This window comes from Xiphophorus couchianus, chromosome 12 (genome assembly GCF_001444195.1).
Source record: "Xiphophorus couchianus chromosome 12, X_couchianus-1.0, whole genome shotgun sequence".
Lineage (NCBI taxonomy): Eukaryota > Metazoa > Chordata > Actinopteri > Cyprinodontiformes > Poeciliidae > Xiphophorus > Xiphophorus couchianus.
The window spans coordinates 7,931,235-7,947,647 of record NC_040239.1 but is presented as its reverse complement, the minus strand read 5'-3'; the positions used below and the strand labels follow the sequence as shown (position 1 = coordinate 7,947,647).

General features: G+C 35.7%; 1 protein-coding gene across 2 annotated transcripts in view; it reads left to right on the top strand.

Annotated features, from left to right (window-relative positions):
• The window catches only part of LOC114154939 (transmembrane protein 132C), a 266,375-nt gene that overhangs the window by 156,899 nt on the left and 93,063 nt on the right, over nt 1-16,413 (top strand). For both annotated transcript variants that reach the window (XM_028034466.1, XM_028034465.1), the window contains one exon: nt 2,136-2,276. In XM_028034466.1, the coding sequence (XP_027890267.1) occupies nt 2,136-2,276 (141 nt within the window). The remainder of the gene's footprint in view (nt 1-2,135; nt 2,277-16,413) is intronic.

Sequence of the window (16,413 nt, the reverse complement as noted above, 5' to 3'; positions counted from 1 at the left end):
TATCTTTCCAGACTTAATCTTTTTTATAACAATTTGAGTTTTTATAACATTTTGAAGTAAAACTACTAATTTTAAAACCATCTTCAGTAGCATTTGGATCTTATAAACCGCGTTAAAACACAATATTAAAATCAACTTCCCATTGGTGAATCATATGATAGACTATTTCACAGCTTTTGTGCCATTTGGACAAACTTGGACCAGCTCTATTTCTGCGTTTACTCTGATTTGACAAAAAAAAAAAAAAAGAATGGACTCCTCTACGGACTTAATCAATTCTTTTACAATTCTGTTAGTGAATGTTTGTAGGATTGCTTCATCCAGAAAAGCCTGGATTACACGTACAATTAACCTGTGATATTACTTGTTTCATGCAGCATAACATTAAACAAGTAGTATTTCAGAAGGTGAAGGTCTGGTAAAAGTGGTAAATTTAAGAGAAGAATTAAGTTTTTTCTTGCCAAAGCTGCAGATATTACCCAGAACCAAGTTTTTTAAGTTGGAATGGTAATAGACTTTTTAATGACCACACATAAAGTCATTAGCAATAACAATTGCTTTCCTAAAATCATGCAATTATTGGTGGTAGTATTTTGAAACCGGTCTAAAGAGTAGCTAATTTACTGCTTATTTTGATATTTTAGATCTAGATCAGGGCAGTTCAACCTGAATTTAAAATTGTCCTTAAATAAACATGAAACTTTTTCACAACCATAATCCCATCAAGGTGTGATTTGGCATTTTAAAAAAGTATGGTTACCATAACTATGAACATTGTGCACAGTGTGAACATTACTGCATTTGTTTTGCATTTTCCATACAAATCCAAACGTGGAAAATTTTAAAACTAAATTCTGAACTTTTTCTGTTATGTGTTTTGCCCATTTGAAAAAAAAAAAACTTTATTCTTCATTATGTTAGCAATGATATTGTTTTGTATTTCTGCTAATGAGAAAAACAGAGAGTCTGTGTCTGTGTCTTTCGGGAGACATCTCTGTCTCCCGAAAGAGCATAGTTGGAAATTGTGTTAGTAAACTGAGGGAGGGTCTTGTCAATGTGGCAAATAGAGCAAAACACGCCAGGACAGATTAGAAAGAAATAATGATTGAATGAAAGAAAGAAAGCAAATTGAGATATGAACAACAAGATACTCCAAGACTGAAGGGTCCAGGCAGGGCAAATGCAGGACTTAAGGGAAACATATGGGTAAGGAAAAGAAGTAAGTCACAGAGGAAAGGATGAAAGACTGAAGAGACACTTGAAGAGAAGGAGGAGAAGAAGAAGTCGAAGAAAAGAATAGATGAAAGAAGAGACCTGGTAAGGAAAATAAAGTAGTGAGATTAGCAAGGGAATCATGTGGAAGGAGGACAACTGGAACAGAAGGAGGGCAGGATACAGAAAAGAAAAGGTTTGAGAAGACAATCATGGAGATTAAAGTAAACCTGCTTAACAAGGGGGTTTCAAAAGAAAGTGGTAAATAAGGAGAATGAGTTTGGAAGAAAATGAGATTAAAAAGAGGGAGATGATGTAATTGAGAAAAAGAAGGATGGGAAATAAAGTAAGAAGAGGGGTAATAATTAAAGATATGAAAAGGGATGAATAAAACAATGTAAATGTAGATTAACTTTTAAAAAGTCCTGATAATATTTGATAAGAGTAGCTACACACCAAAAACAAACAAAAAAAAACGTATTAACCCTAATAAGTAGAGATAAGCTAATCTCTAGTTCAGTGTATTCTGTTCATTCTGTTCAGGCATTATTCTGGTAAAAAAATAAATATTTACTTTCATAAGGCATCTCCTGTCACTCCATTGCCTTTTTCCTGTCACACCTTTTTCTTTTCCCACCAAAGAGCTCCGTGGGAGGCAGATTCATGTTGTGAGAATCAATTTTAAAAGACGTCTTATACCAAGAAAGTCTGGCACATATTGGAGATCAAAGAAAATCAGAGCGAAAAGCAGGGCGAGGAAACTCCAAGCAAAGCAGATTGAATTTTTAACCAATCCCCGCTTTAAACTGTTACAGTAATACCGCGGTTCCTTTGTTTATAATGTGTTTATGTGAACTTTAGATTAACCTTGCTTTCCATTTCTTCTCCTGTTCTGTTTCTTTTCCTTGTCTTTCTCTCTGTAGGGTGAGGTTCCAGCCAGGCATCAACTTCCTCGCTGTGAAACCCAGCAACCTCGTCGCGTGGGAGATCAAACAGGAAATGGCACCGGGAAGCAGTTCGTTGGCAGTGGATTGTCAAAGAAAGGCCTCCTCCACAGCTGAGAGGTAGAACTGAAGCTCACGTAACGATTCTTTTTTCCCAACAGCTTCTTGTCAAGCAGCTCCTCCTGTGTCTATTGCTTCGAAAAGCATTTGTGGGTGCAGAGAATACATGAAAAGGGCATTTGAATATTCCACTTGGAGGCCATGAGAATCATACGGGCCAGCACAAAATAATATCATGTCTCAGTTGTTTTATAGGGTCGGTTTATTTAAATAAACATTGTTTGAAACTGAAGAAAAGAGGGAATGATAAAGTGCGCAGGGTGCAAAATCAAACAGCACTTTAGAGTCAATGACAAAACGGAGCCTGGGTTTGAGTTTCAAAGGAGTTATGAGTGATCTTTATTTTAACCATTGCAACTGGCATTTTCTCATATTTATATAATTGAGCCATTGCACTCAGTTACACTTTAACAATATGAAAAAAAGATGCAAAAATTCTAAATACTACAACCAATTGATGCTTCAAAGTTTGTACCTGGTTGAGAAATAAATGGTTTTGTTGAAGCTTCAAAGTGTTTTTGAAACTACCAAATGCAAATTTTAAATAAATTACAAGCTGTGAAACAGTTTGAGATAGCAAGGAGAGCATCTTGTTCTGAACTAACTTGGGTAAATTAAATGTTTTGATGGTGTAGATGGTGCTCAATTGGTTTAGAGCCTCCTGTTAAAGTTGTGTATCTGTTTTATGTTTTAACATAATGCTTTATGTAAATCACACTTTTTGTACCTTTAAAATTATAGTGTTCTTAAATTCAGGCTAAGTTATGCTGGGCAGTCACAGCTCTGTCAGTGTGCTTGATGATTCATTCACTTCTGTTTGCTGAATGCTTGACTTGATGTTGTTACCTCACCTGCTTTTTTAGTAATTTAACAATAAAGTAATCTAATAATTAGTCAAATAATTAACTGGAAGCTGGAAGATTGAATTATTATTCAATCTTCTCTAGTTGACCCCTAACCAAAGAATAGAAAAATATAATTTATATGTACCAGCAGTTGACTCCTCCTAATAGAGATGAACACTATGAGCTCAGTTCAAATTAGAAGTGCATCAAAAGTGGCAGACATACTTCAAAACATGACAATAGTTGATACTTGATTAATTTCCACACATTTGAACTTCACGCATTTCGCACATTTTTACACATTACGCAGGAAAATAAACATTGTCTCTCTTAAACAGAGTAAACTTATGGCACATTTTATTTTAGTAGCTTCTAATTTACTTCACCTGAAGTTTTTGCTGGTAGTTTTAGTTGTACGTCAGAAAAGTTATATTAAAATAAATGTACTTTTTCTTCAATATTTTTAGTGCTTTTCCTACTAATATTGAATAATAAAACAAACAGTCTTTACAATATGAAATTATCCTATTTTTGTATCTAGTTGTTATGTGGTGTTATAAGAGTTTGTTTCTTTCTTCATCCTGGTCATCATTTTTCTTTTCTTTCAGTGCATTTGTCCTATCAATGCAATGAAACAGACATGTCCTTCATGTCTGTTTCATTGCCATCTTTTCTGTTTCGTCGGTTTCTTTTATTCATTTGTTTAAACCAATGGGGATAATGACTTTCCTCTCCATGAAGCGGTCGTTGCTAGACTCCAGCTCAATTACCAGTATTTAGCTAGCCGTTAGCCATGTCTGTCCTTCAGTGATGGACAGCACCAGCAGCAACGAGTGATCTAAAAGAGGCAGAGGTGGGGAAAAAAACAGAGCAACTTTAAGCAGGCCTGTATATTAATCAGATAAAAACATTATGAGCACTGATAGGTGAGGTAACACTGATTATCTCGTCATGATATATAGGCAGCCAGTGAAGATTTTGAGTTCAAGTTAATGCTAGATGCAAAAAAGAAAAAAGATCAAGCATAAATAAATGAGTCATTTTGGAAAGGAAGTAGGATTGTTTAAGGAAAGCCTTTCACTGTAAGTTGTATAACTAAGCATGTGACAAATAAATTACTGGTGTCATGAATTGAAGTCTTGAAGGTAAGGAGTGCAAGGTTGGTCAATGTGGTTTGATCCAGGAAAATAACTGCTGTAGCTCATATTGCTGAAAAAGTTATTGCTGGTTCTGATTGAAAAGTCTGACTACACAGTGAATCCAAGTGTGTTGTGTATGCAGCTAGTTAGCTCAGGCTGTCATGGTATCCTGACTCCTGTCCAAAGGAATGTACTATAGTACATCTATAGCCAAAGGAATGTACTATAGTACATTCCTTTGGCTATAGATTTGGAACTGGTTAACAGAACAACAGAAGGTGATCTGTTCTGATGAAAAATGTTTTATTTCTGCACCACGTGGATCGCAGGGTGCATGTGCAATAATTTTCTGGGGAACTCAGGCATGCACCATGCCCTGTCATTCATGTGAATAGTAAGGTGAGATGTACCACCTACCCAAGCACTGTCACAGATGATGTACATCCATAAATAGAAGCAGTAATCCCTGGTGGCTGTGGCCTCTTTCAGAAGGACAATGCGCTCCCCCACAGGGCAAAAATAGGTCAAGAATGATTTGAGGAGTACAACAATGAGTTTGAATCCAGTGAGTTGCCCTGATCACAATCTTTAGGATGTGCTTGACAAACAACTCTACAGGATACTGCTAAGATCTTGGTGCTAGGTACAATAAGACCTTCAGAAGTGTTTTAGAGTCAGTATCTCAATAAGTGAAAGCTGTTTTTGCAAAAAAGTAGGGATCAACATACATCAACAATATACAAATAATGCTATATCCGATCAGTATATTGTGCAATGGTGGTCTATGGATTTAAATGCAGTCCAGGTTATGACACAGGTATGTATAAATAAGATATTTTTATTTAGAACAAATGAAAAATCCTGCACATGTCAGTGAATCCAGATTATAACCAGGATGAAAGCAGAGGGAAACATTAACTTGACAAGATCAGAAAAAAAAACTATTCACACCAAAACAATCTTGTATAAAAACATCTTCAAAAAATAAAGAGTCTGGAACTGTAATGTTTGCATTTTCAAAAATCTATAAAACATGTCAAAAAACATGAAGTTGTATTCATTTAAGTCCAGAGACGAGGTGCAAATTGCCTTCTTCAAAGCAACACAAAGTATCACCTAAGAAGTCAGGTTTGAATTCAGCAAATCTAAATACATTCAGTTTTTTATACTACCCTGTGCCTATAAGCATGGGTTTTATATAAACATTCACAGTGTACATGCATGATGGGGCACCACTTTCAAAGAATTAACTGTCACACATCAAAAAAATAAAGTCTGCAAGAGGAAATGAAGCAAACATTTTCAACTCTAGACCATTTTTAACCTCAGTAAAGAATTGTGCAGAATATGCAAGCAGCGTCTCATGCATGACTGGGAGAATCACAGCCTTTAGATCAGTGAATGTGTGGGAGTGTTTGTTGAGCTTATCTGGATTAATCTCTAATTAGATGTTTTTCATTGAGATAATATATTGTGAGTGAGCCTCATAATAAATGAAAAGGGTACTATTGATTAGTATGCATCACAATTAATAGTGTGAGCTAAATTGGTGTACGTTTTGTTATTCCCAGATTTAATATGAGCTCATGCAACAATTGTTTTGTTCTTTAAAGCACAAAATTTGTGATTAATGGTCCAACAATTAGAACAGGAGTATAAGCTTGCTGTGTATGGAATTGTTATGATTGTAGGCATGTAGTCCCTTGGGACATTTATCTGCAATGGTATTTGAGAATAAAATAATATTTTATTTTATTATTCATTATTTGTATATTGTACAAGGCCCTGGTGCTCTCACACTAATCTTTTGAACTTCTCAAATAGAAATTGTCAAAATGCCAATGGAAAGATGCAAAAAGGTGTTCGGTTTTGTAAGGATTTGACTGGTGTGACGCCTTCAGTGACTTTCTTCAATGATTTTTTGGGAAGAGAATACATTTTCAACATGACATTTTTTATTGTAAATAAAAACAGATTGATATATTTTTTCAAAACTGACAACTGATACATTAAGAAATGTTTAAATGTATTTAAGCATTTTGTCTGAGTGAATGCTAACCTTTCTAGCATGTTCCTTAAAGTTACAGTTGAGCTACATGTTAGCAAGCAGGTTTTGTTTTTGTTTCACAGGCTAAGGCTGGTATATGATTTGTGGCTTCTGACGGAGCTGTTGTGCTTTTAGGTTTTCCTCCTGCAAGTGATATTAACAGCTTTACATGAATTCACCCTGTGGATCAGTGGCATGCAGAGACATCTTGAGAGGCAGCTGCTCAAGTAGGGAAAAAAGGGCACCTTGTGCAGCACATGAATTCACCAGCTGTTTTAGTAAAGATTTAGTGTGAGATTTATTACAAGCACATCTTGAACATCATGTATAGACAGTATACCTATTTCAAATCAAAACCCATACTGTCTGATGTAGATGTTTAATAATGTTCCAAAAGCACATTTAATGTTTAATAATGTGTCAAACTCAGTTTTACACCCCTGCTGTAGACTTGGGTATCACTCTACAGCAGAATATTCCTCAGTATGTAAATAGTACTCAGTGAATATTTGAGTATTCGATTGACAAAGAAATAAGTCTGAAATATTATGTGGGTACTATCACTGTTTTTAAAAGACTGAAAATCCCCCAGATGAAGCTTTTCTGTTTGACACATTCTCAGTGTTAAAAGAATAGGAAAACAAAGCTTTGAATGAAATATTAAATTATATTATTTTCTCTTTTGAAGTAAATATCCTACAGAAAATAGTCAACAAATTATATTTTTGGATCATGGTTTTATTCTTGGTGGAGGATAGAGGTGTTGTGTTTAGGAACATCTCCGTCTTTGTCAGGTTATTTGTGCTTACTGGATGTAGTTCATGTTGCAGATCTGCTTTTGTTTTTATGAAGTGTGTCTTTCTTAGGCTATGTAAAAGTAGATATGCCTAAAAACACTGTTGCGGTTAGGGTAATGTCTGTATAACTCTATAGTTATGTTGTAACTTCATTTAATTTCTAAATCCATACTCTCAACTAAATAAATTTCTGAACTCATCAGTTCTGTCCTGAGTGGATGCAATGAGGACATGTAGGACTACACATGAAGCCTCTAAAAGTATATTTGTGTCAATAAAAAGGTTAAAACCTCAATAGAAACAGATATTAATGTGCACCATACAACTTCCAAATGTATTCTAATTTACTCTGCTAAGGTTTGTCTCACGTTTTACTTTCTCAAAAGTACGTTGATCCATTTTGGAAAGCAAACGGTAGCTACCGTTAAAAATTACAACCTTCTCTTATTACGTTAAAAATTTAAGTAAAATATATTTTTATGGTAAATATACTGTAGTTTAAACAGATATACACAAATATCACTAGTGAATGTTTGTAACAACACAATTAAGGCTCAAGCAGCTCGTCTGCGTAATTACACCTTTAAGATGTACTACAATGACCATTTTAGCAGTGTGTGGGTTCCAACACCATGATCTGTCATACAGCATCCAAAATGACTAGAACCGGCTCTGCATTTACACTATAAATAATTATACTATTGTGCTATGCTGTTAACACCCCACCTAATAAAGCCTCCTTTCCCATTAGCATTTGCAAATAAAGAAAAACATATATTAAAATGTATGTCTAATCAATTTTACTTTACAATACCATAGTTTCATAGAGTTTGCTGTCTTTTTGTCCCATCAGTCTTTGTGTTTTCCAATCTCTCTTTTTTCTTCATTATTATAGTGTAATCCTTGGGGACCTTTCTGAGTTATTGATGTCAATAGTCATTTTTCTTTTTCTCTGGAGTAATGTCTAATTTGTAAAATATGTCATGTTTTTTTTCCTGCTTTGTTTTGTTAATATTGGCAAAAAGTAGAGCATGCTTAGGGTGACCTTAATTTTGAATGGCGGGTTAAATAGGGAAAATATGCCATGGTTTATGATTGTGCTCTTAGAATGGGAGCAAAGCTCTATTTCATGATAATGATAAGATCTATAGATTAACACTGTTAATGGTCTCTGTTCAATGTTAAAACTGGGGTAATGCACTGTCCACACTCCACACATGGATTGCTATTTATCTGCCTGTGTGCCTCTGTGCGTGGGTGTGTGTGTGTGTGTGTGTGTGTGTGTGTGTGTGCGTGTGTGTGTATGTATGGGGGCTTGAAGTTTTTCATCATCAAGAGCTATTTGCTTCCAGAGGCAGCCTCAGGGAAAAAGTTCCATTTAATGATTATACAGTATTTCCTGCAGCAGCTGAATCATCTTTGAACATATTAGACGACTCACTCAGTTGAATTAAATAAACAAATTATTTCAGGAAGCAATTCCCAGACTATCCTATGCAATATCTGACATTATATGAAAATTAAAATGGATTTGTTTTGTAGGCAAACTCATAAGATATGCAGTAATTTCTAGGAAATCGGTAAAAGCACTGTTGCATGTAAAATGAGCTGGCTGCTGGTAGTTAATAGCTGAAGACTGTTGCATTTAACTTTCTTTACCAACAGTGTTGCAAGTTCCAAAGCCTAAATGAACACATTCCACTTTTGCTTTCTGTGCAAAAAAAACCCAAAAAAACACACACACAACGGGGCCATTTTTATCTTTGTTTTGTTTTCCCCTCATCTGGCCTGCATTGTGATGACTCTGTTTTTATTAAGCTTGCAATGTACGCTAAAAAAAAACATTGACTAATTGTAAAAGACACCCAGTTACAATTTTAAGGTACAATCTTCCAGCAAACATTAGTTTCTTTTATTAAAAATAAAAATAAATTTGTTAAAATATACCAAGCAGTTTGATCAGGCCCTTAGTTTAGCTAGCACAGACTAAATAGAAACAAATTCAAGTTTACAGTTCATGAGTGTCTCCTTTTGCTCATTAAGGTAATAAATGTAGAAGTTCTGCTGCAAGCTGTTAAATGTTTAGAGGTCAAATTAAGTCAATTAACATAATAATCAGAATTTAGCTGCCTTTTCTCTCACCCACCATTTTTCTTTGTTCCTTGTTTGTGCTTTCTTGTTTTTGTGTGTTAATGAAGCCAAATTTCTGACATAGGTGCTTTCATTCACTTTTAAGCATGTTTTTTTTTAATCCATTCATTTATTTTCTTCACTAGTGAAAACTTTAATCTGAGTCTTGAAGGACAGAACCCTAATTTAGAGCTGACACAGAGATAAAAGCAGCCCTTTGTCTACAGGAAGCTTAGTGTTTAACCTTAACGCTTACTTTTATTTTCTACCCTAAATTAGTCTTTCAAAACCTTTGAGACAAACTTTTTATTTGTCCATAGCCTCTACTTCAGTTCAAAACAAAACAGTCACTATTACATAAATTGATACAGTAATTATTTTCTCCACAAATTAGTAGTTTTCTGTTTTATTTGTCAAATAAAAAATCCCATGTGGCCCACGTTAAGCAGTATCAAATACCTGGAGGACTCTGCATGCTTTGATGTAACCAGTAGGCAGCAATTGCTTTCAGGGTAAAACCTGTTTGTTTCATTTTGTTATTCAAATTTTACAACCATGTCTATTCAGTGTGTTTTAATCTTTTTCCTCACTTGATGTTTATCTTGTGGCATATTTTAATATGAGTTCTATTAAAACTAGTTGTGTGGTGCTGATTGCTTTTTGGACTCCACCTTCTCGTCTCTGTGGTGCAGCTTTTATTTCTCATCCTCAGATTCTCGGCAGTCTCAGTGTGACCACCATAAATAAGAGTGGACAATGTAGTGACTGTAATACTGTGGGCAGTAAATGGAGCCTGATCATTTACAATCAAAATAAGTAAATGCACAGTTTTTCTGAGTAATGGAAATATTGAGTCAATCTATAAAAAGATAAACTCAGTTTGATATGTATCAGATTTGTTATGTAACTGAGCAATCCTGAAAAAGTGTTTTTTTGGTGTTGTTTTTTGCAAAAAGATGAAAAGGATCACAGAGTCTAAAAATAAATCTGTGTAGATCATCCCTCCCTAAGTGCTAACTTACGTTTTAACCAGACATCTATTCAATACTCGCCTTGTCTTTCACTAAGAACAGAAAAAGTTGCTACATAAATAATCCACAATTTTTCAGGGCTTTTTAATACACATTTATTTAGAGAAAGTCATGTTGACTGAAGCTTCATTGTGCCCTTTGTAGCATCCATCCTCTGAAAATCCCACAAGACCTACTGCCACAATATCCTGTTAGACATGTATCCTAGTAATATTAATATACATATATGTGTATTGATTAAAATTATCATGAGTCCAACAGACATTTTACTGTGCTTATTATGTTATGTGATACTTTAGTTTTGACGCATACATACATGCAGACCATTTCACAACAGCAATCATATATCTAGAGCCTCGTATACAGACAGACACGTGGCTGGATGATTACGTTTTCTTAACCGACTGAAATCCACACAGGCGAGGAACAGAAGCAGGGCACGAGGTTAGGTGTGATGCTTTCTCTCATTTGTAAAGACAAAATAACTCAACAGTGAGCTTTTGTTTGAATGCCAGCAGTCTGAATCCGCAGCTACACTTAGACAACAAAGAGAGGGCAAGTCTGCAGTCCTACTTGGCACACATTGGAATTAAAACCGCAAAAAACGGCTGTTGAAGAGGGATCAAGAGGCGGATGTCTGCCAACAACTGAATGAGAAGAATATAAGACATAAAGTGATAGAGGTTGTCAGGAAAAAAATAAGCATTCCTGGAAACATACTCTGCAAATTACAGCTTGACTCTGGAGGGGGAAATGGTTGTAAGCATTTTTTGTTTCTATTCTCTTAAGTGTAGTATGTGTCCATGTAACCCAATCAATAGCTCACTTTTTAGTTACAACTTATATAAACAGCTTTCTGAAGCAATGTCTGACCCTGTTTTCAGGTAAATTTTGTCTTTGACCTGAAACGTTTGGTTGCTATCATGAGTTAACTGAATTAAGAAAATCAGCTGGATCCAGTGTGTTTACAGGATTGACCTTGTGTATGCACTAGCAACCAGCATTACTACAAAGAATCCAGGTCAATGCAAACACTGGGCTTATGATTTCTGATTGAACATAGCAATTTTGAGTTATATCGAGTCATATTTACATCTACATTTCCATATTCAAATACAGACATATCAAAAAAGTTGTTCACATCCCTCTTCCAAGTTCATCTTAATAGGAATGTTCAAAGCATATGTGCATTGAGTATTATACTGTTTTATGCATCTGGACTTCATTATTTCAGATTTAGGGAGTTTAGCATGTTTCACTTGCACATCTTTATAGGGCAACACTTCTTCATAATGCATACAACTGGACTTATAATTATGCTTTCTATCCCAAATTGTGACTGGAGTGGATCATATTGGAAAGCAAACTTCTTAGCGGTAATTTTTTTCCTTTTCAATCTCATGTCTTGAGAGAAACTTAAATTTCCCAGTCTGTATGATACCGTGTCTTTGTACCGTGTCTTTCCATTTGTCTTCTGGAAATAAAAACCAAAGAGAAAAATCCACAATAGCAACTATTTAGCAATTACATTTTGCTACAATTTTGCCCTTCAAAACTGTTGACTTCCAGTATTTTACAGCAGAATCATGTGTTCTATTCTTGAACAACCCCACCACTGAGTTTAAATTTGTTCCTGAAAGCCATGAACACACACAAGCATGTACACACACAGAGTCTGTGGGGGTTCCTTTAACACGGGAGCAGAGAAAATGACCGCCCCAGAGGTAATAGTCTGTCTTTATCACCCTCTCTCCCTTCCTTTTTCCTCTCTTCTCTTGATTGCAGAATACAAAATAGAGGGCAAAGAGTGCACACACACACACAAATATGCTCAAACAACATGTGTTTTTGCTTGCTTTGTGGTGCATCGAAGCATTACTGATGGCTTTTTCCCCCTTCTTTTTTGTATTTGCAATTTTCTTTTCCCTGATGTGCAATTTTTCTATCGCCTCTGGCCTCTGTGTCCTTATAGATTGCTCAAAGATTGACTTCTGTGGATTTTTTAGAACTTAATTTCTATTTCAGGTTTTTTATTTATGGTTAGTTTGCTAAAGTTTGGCAGCAAGGTACCATGTTTGACGGGTTATTGCAGTTTGTTCCGAAATAAGAGGTTTCAAAGGACAGATTTATGATGTGTTTTTTTTTTTAGTTGAGTTTATATTTATCAATCAATCAATCAATCAAATTTTATTTGTATAGCATATTTCAGCAGCAAGGCATTTCAAAGTGCTTTACATCATATCAAACACAGAAACAGAATGCAACATAGAATCAACAATCAAAACACAACATTAAGTCAAGTTCCATCAATAAATTTGTAATTGATTATGTTTCAAATACAATCTTAAATAGGTGGGTTTTTAGTCGAGTTTGCATCCATAAAATATTTACCTGTTACACTCCTACTGTGTTATATGGAACAAAATACCTGTTGCTATTTTTATTCCCACTCACTCTCACAATCACACAGTTTAAAACGATGTAGATGCATTTTAATGGGCTTCTGGCACGAGGCTCCTACACCTCTTTCATGGAATTTCGAGCAGGGACTCCGCCGTCCCTCACGGATTTTTGAGCAATTCTATGGTACCTATTAGTGTCTAGAATTTACAGGGTTTGTGCTACGTGCAGTGACCCTCAGTCACTCGCCGTTTTTCTTCCTTCAGAATACAAGGACATTACATAAGTCAAAACTAATTAATAAAGGATTTGAAAGAATGCAACTGAGAGGAGATATTTGTAAAATTGGATGTGGGCAAGGAAAATTGAGGCAAACAAGGCAGAATAAATCATGAGGAAGGGAGAGAGCGCATGGCAGAAGAAGGATGATGGGTGGAAAAAAAAGAGATTTAAAGTTGTCATGCCAGTTAAAACTTGATATTTAAAGAAATTAATACCAAATTATATTTTGGCTGATTTTACTAAAAATGTTGCACATGTTAATTATAAAATGTATACAGTAAAACATTTGCTGTGATAAAAGAAATAATCATAATCTTATTTTTAAAAAATTAAGCACATCAAAGGCTGTTTTTTTTAAGACTGTCATAGCATTTTGCTGCACAACATCATTTTGTTCCGTTAAAATACAAGACGTGTGTTTCTGTATTGTTCCAGTAATAATAAGAAAACTTTGAAACTTTTCAGGAGTTCAATGAGGAACAAGCAGGCAAGGGGAAGTAAAGTGGAACACAAAACGCTCTGCTTTTTATTCTTGAGTTTTTAACCTATACCTCCCACGAGAATTTAAAAATGTCAATGGCGTGTTGGAAGCCGTTGACACAAGGAATGTTTACAGTTTAAACAAAAACATATCCCATTTAACAATGTGGCTCTCGATAAAAGCATTAAGTGTTAATAGTTAAAAGTACTGGAACTTGAATGTAGGCTTAAGAATATAGTTTATGACCATTATATAGCTATCAATCTTGATAACACAAGTTTAATTGAAGATACTTTAACAAAAGAAAATTTAGGTTAAAGTTCTGAATCTGAATGTTCAGGTTTAAGTCTGTACATCTTGATTGGCTCAAATCTCCAAAAGTCCCAGACTTGGACGCTTATATTTGAAGATATTCTTCTGCAATACCCCATCATGTTAATAATATATATACAATGGCATAAATTAGAACTCAAATCAGGTTAGAAAAGCTCATTGTCACACCTGAGATGCAGTTGTTTTAATGACCACTAGATGCTGCATACTATTCAAACATAAATATTTATACACTAACAACTTAAAGGACTGTTTAACTAATTTATGTCTATTAGCATTTTTTGTACATTTGTAAAATTAATCTTTGCAAACTACACCTGAGTTCATTAGACAATGTAAGTTTATCTTATTTATCGTGGCATGAAATTGAATTCATGTGGTATGCAGTTTCTTGTTCAGCTCAAACACTTGACTACCTTTGTGATTTTCAGTTAGCATTTTGCTATTTCTTGAGCATCATTGTATAATGACCTGGGCTGGCTAATTAGACCATGCAGATATAGATGGGGCTTAAGTGTACAGCAGTTCCTAGCATCATTCTGTCACTCAGTAAAATGACCCTTACCACCTCAATGCATTCAGTCATCAGGCCAGAATAATCTGCATCGACACATGCATTCTGACATAGATTCTCTAAGTATATGGAAAACTGGGATCAGCTTGCCTGCTATGCAAATCAGCATGAAAAGAATGATTCTTTTTAGATGTACTAATCTGGCCATACAAACACACACATATTCTATTTTTCTGAATGTTTTTGTAGGCCAAGCTTTAAATAACCTTCAATCCTATTGGCTTATTCCCCTTGCTCTACTACTCAGTCCTACTCCTACTCCCCCTCCTTTCTGTCTCCCCCTTTTTTCGGCTCCTCACCCTCAATGCCCCTGATAAACCCCCTCGGGAGCCTGCGTAGCAGGATGTGTGGCTAATTAAGGCGACCTACGTGGACCCAGCATGTTCAAATTTCTGTCCTAAGAGATGTTCAGTGTCATAGAGCGAACGGCAGTGCCGATGCTAACACTAACTCCCAGTCCCTTGTGTAGCGGGACCGTGTTTGTGTGTTGAAGATGAAGTGTCAAACGTTGGAGGTGTCCCAGTCCCTTTATTTCTTTTCAGTTCTTCAGATTTTTTCTTTGTTTGCGTTCCTACTCCCATTCCTTCCATTAGTTAGCCCCTCAAGTCTTTTCTTTCCCCTGGTTGCGTCTCATAAAATTCCGCCCGTTATTTTTCACTCTCCACCAGCTCTCTCTCAACTTTTCTCTTCTTTTTTCAGTCCTGTTCAGTCTTCTTGCCCTACTGCTTTCACCTCTCCCTCTCCTTAGGTGACAGTAACTCCAGGGTCCCACTGCTGCTGTTCTTTTCATCATCTAAATAAAAAAAATGAAAAACCTCAGCTTGTGTCCTTGACTTGAGAGCTCTTGAGCATACACAACTGAATGAATGACACAAACAGACTAAGGGGACCAAGAGCCTCAGTCTCCCAGGAGGAGACTAAAAGGATCTGCTGAAAGAGGAAGAGGAAAGACAGAAGATGAAAAGTTGTTCTACGTTGCTTGAATGTAGGACAGAAGATCGCTGCGATGGGCGGGGAAGAGAGAGTAGTGTTCGGAAAGGGTGTAAAAAAGTTGTATAAGGAGTTTCGTGTTCTTGTTCTTGGCCTGGTCAAATAGTTACAGAGAAAAAAGAGAAGCAAGAATCTCAAACTTTATTTTAAATGAAAAATCTGATTTTTAGATTAGGTGAGTGATCTGAAAAACCACTAAAGAGCAAATTCCTTTTCTAAAATTTGCTTACAACTGTCAAGCAAAGGAAACGGGAAAAGCTGTATGTTTGTGACCTTGAGCCACTTTGATTTTTGACATTTTAACATAAACTTGAATAACTTATTTACTTTTCATGCCTCAACAAATGAAGATGCATGATTTTAACACTATTATTAAAAATGACAAACCTTAAATCAGCACTCTTTAATGTGTCTAGGTCTTTCCTTCAAGGCTTATAGTTTAGCTCTAGGTGAATGAGCCTTAAAAGTAAGAGCGGCACGGCATGAACACTGAGTTCAAATCCTGGTTCACATCTCTCTCTTTGGGTTTTAACTTTTGTCTTTCTGGAACTAGATGGTAAATATTGCATTGATAATGTTAAATCAGGTATGTGAAACATGTCTTTGCAGTAATGATTAAATATTTCACAAATTGTAGGGTCAAAATATATGGAATTTTTAATTATTCTGTCTGTCGGTACTAAACAGTGCCCCCTTGCTGGAATGTTTGGGGGGAAAATTGGTTGTAGTACAAAGTAATGCAAGTAAAATGAAAAAAAAAAGAGAGCTCAACAATGAGCTGAAACAAAAGTGACAAAATCAATTTTCCATCAATTTTTGTCTGGGCTCTGGAGAAATCCTTCCTCGTCAGCTATGGAAAAGGGAGGCTGAGCGAGCGCAACAGAAGAGTGTAAAAAGAATGAAAGGAAAGATGATCAGCTGTGTATGTGTTCCTGGGTTGTCCTTTGCTGGCTAGGAAGGAAGGAAAGGCTAAGAAAGACAGAGGGAGGAGAAAATGAGGATTGGCGAAGAAATGAGCTGGTTGATGAGAGAGTACTCTTTGCTTTGAGGCTCCTGTGAACATGTGTTGTCTTAACATTCAGACTGAG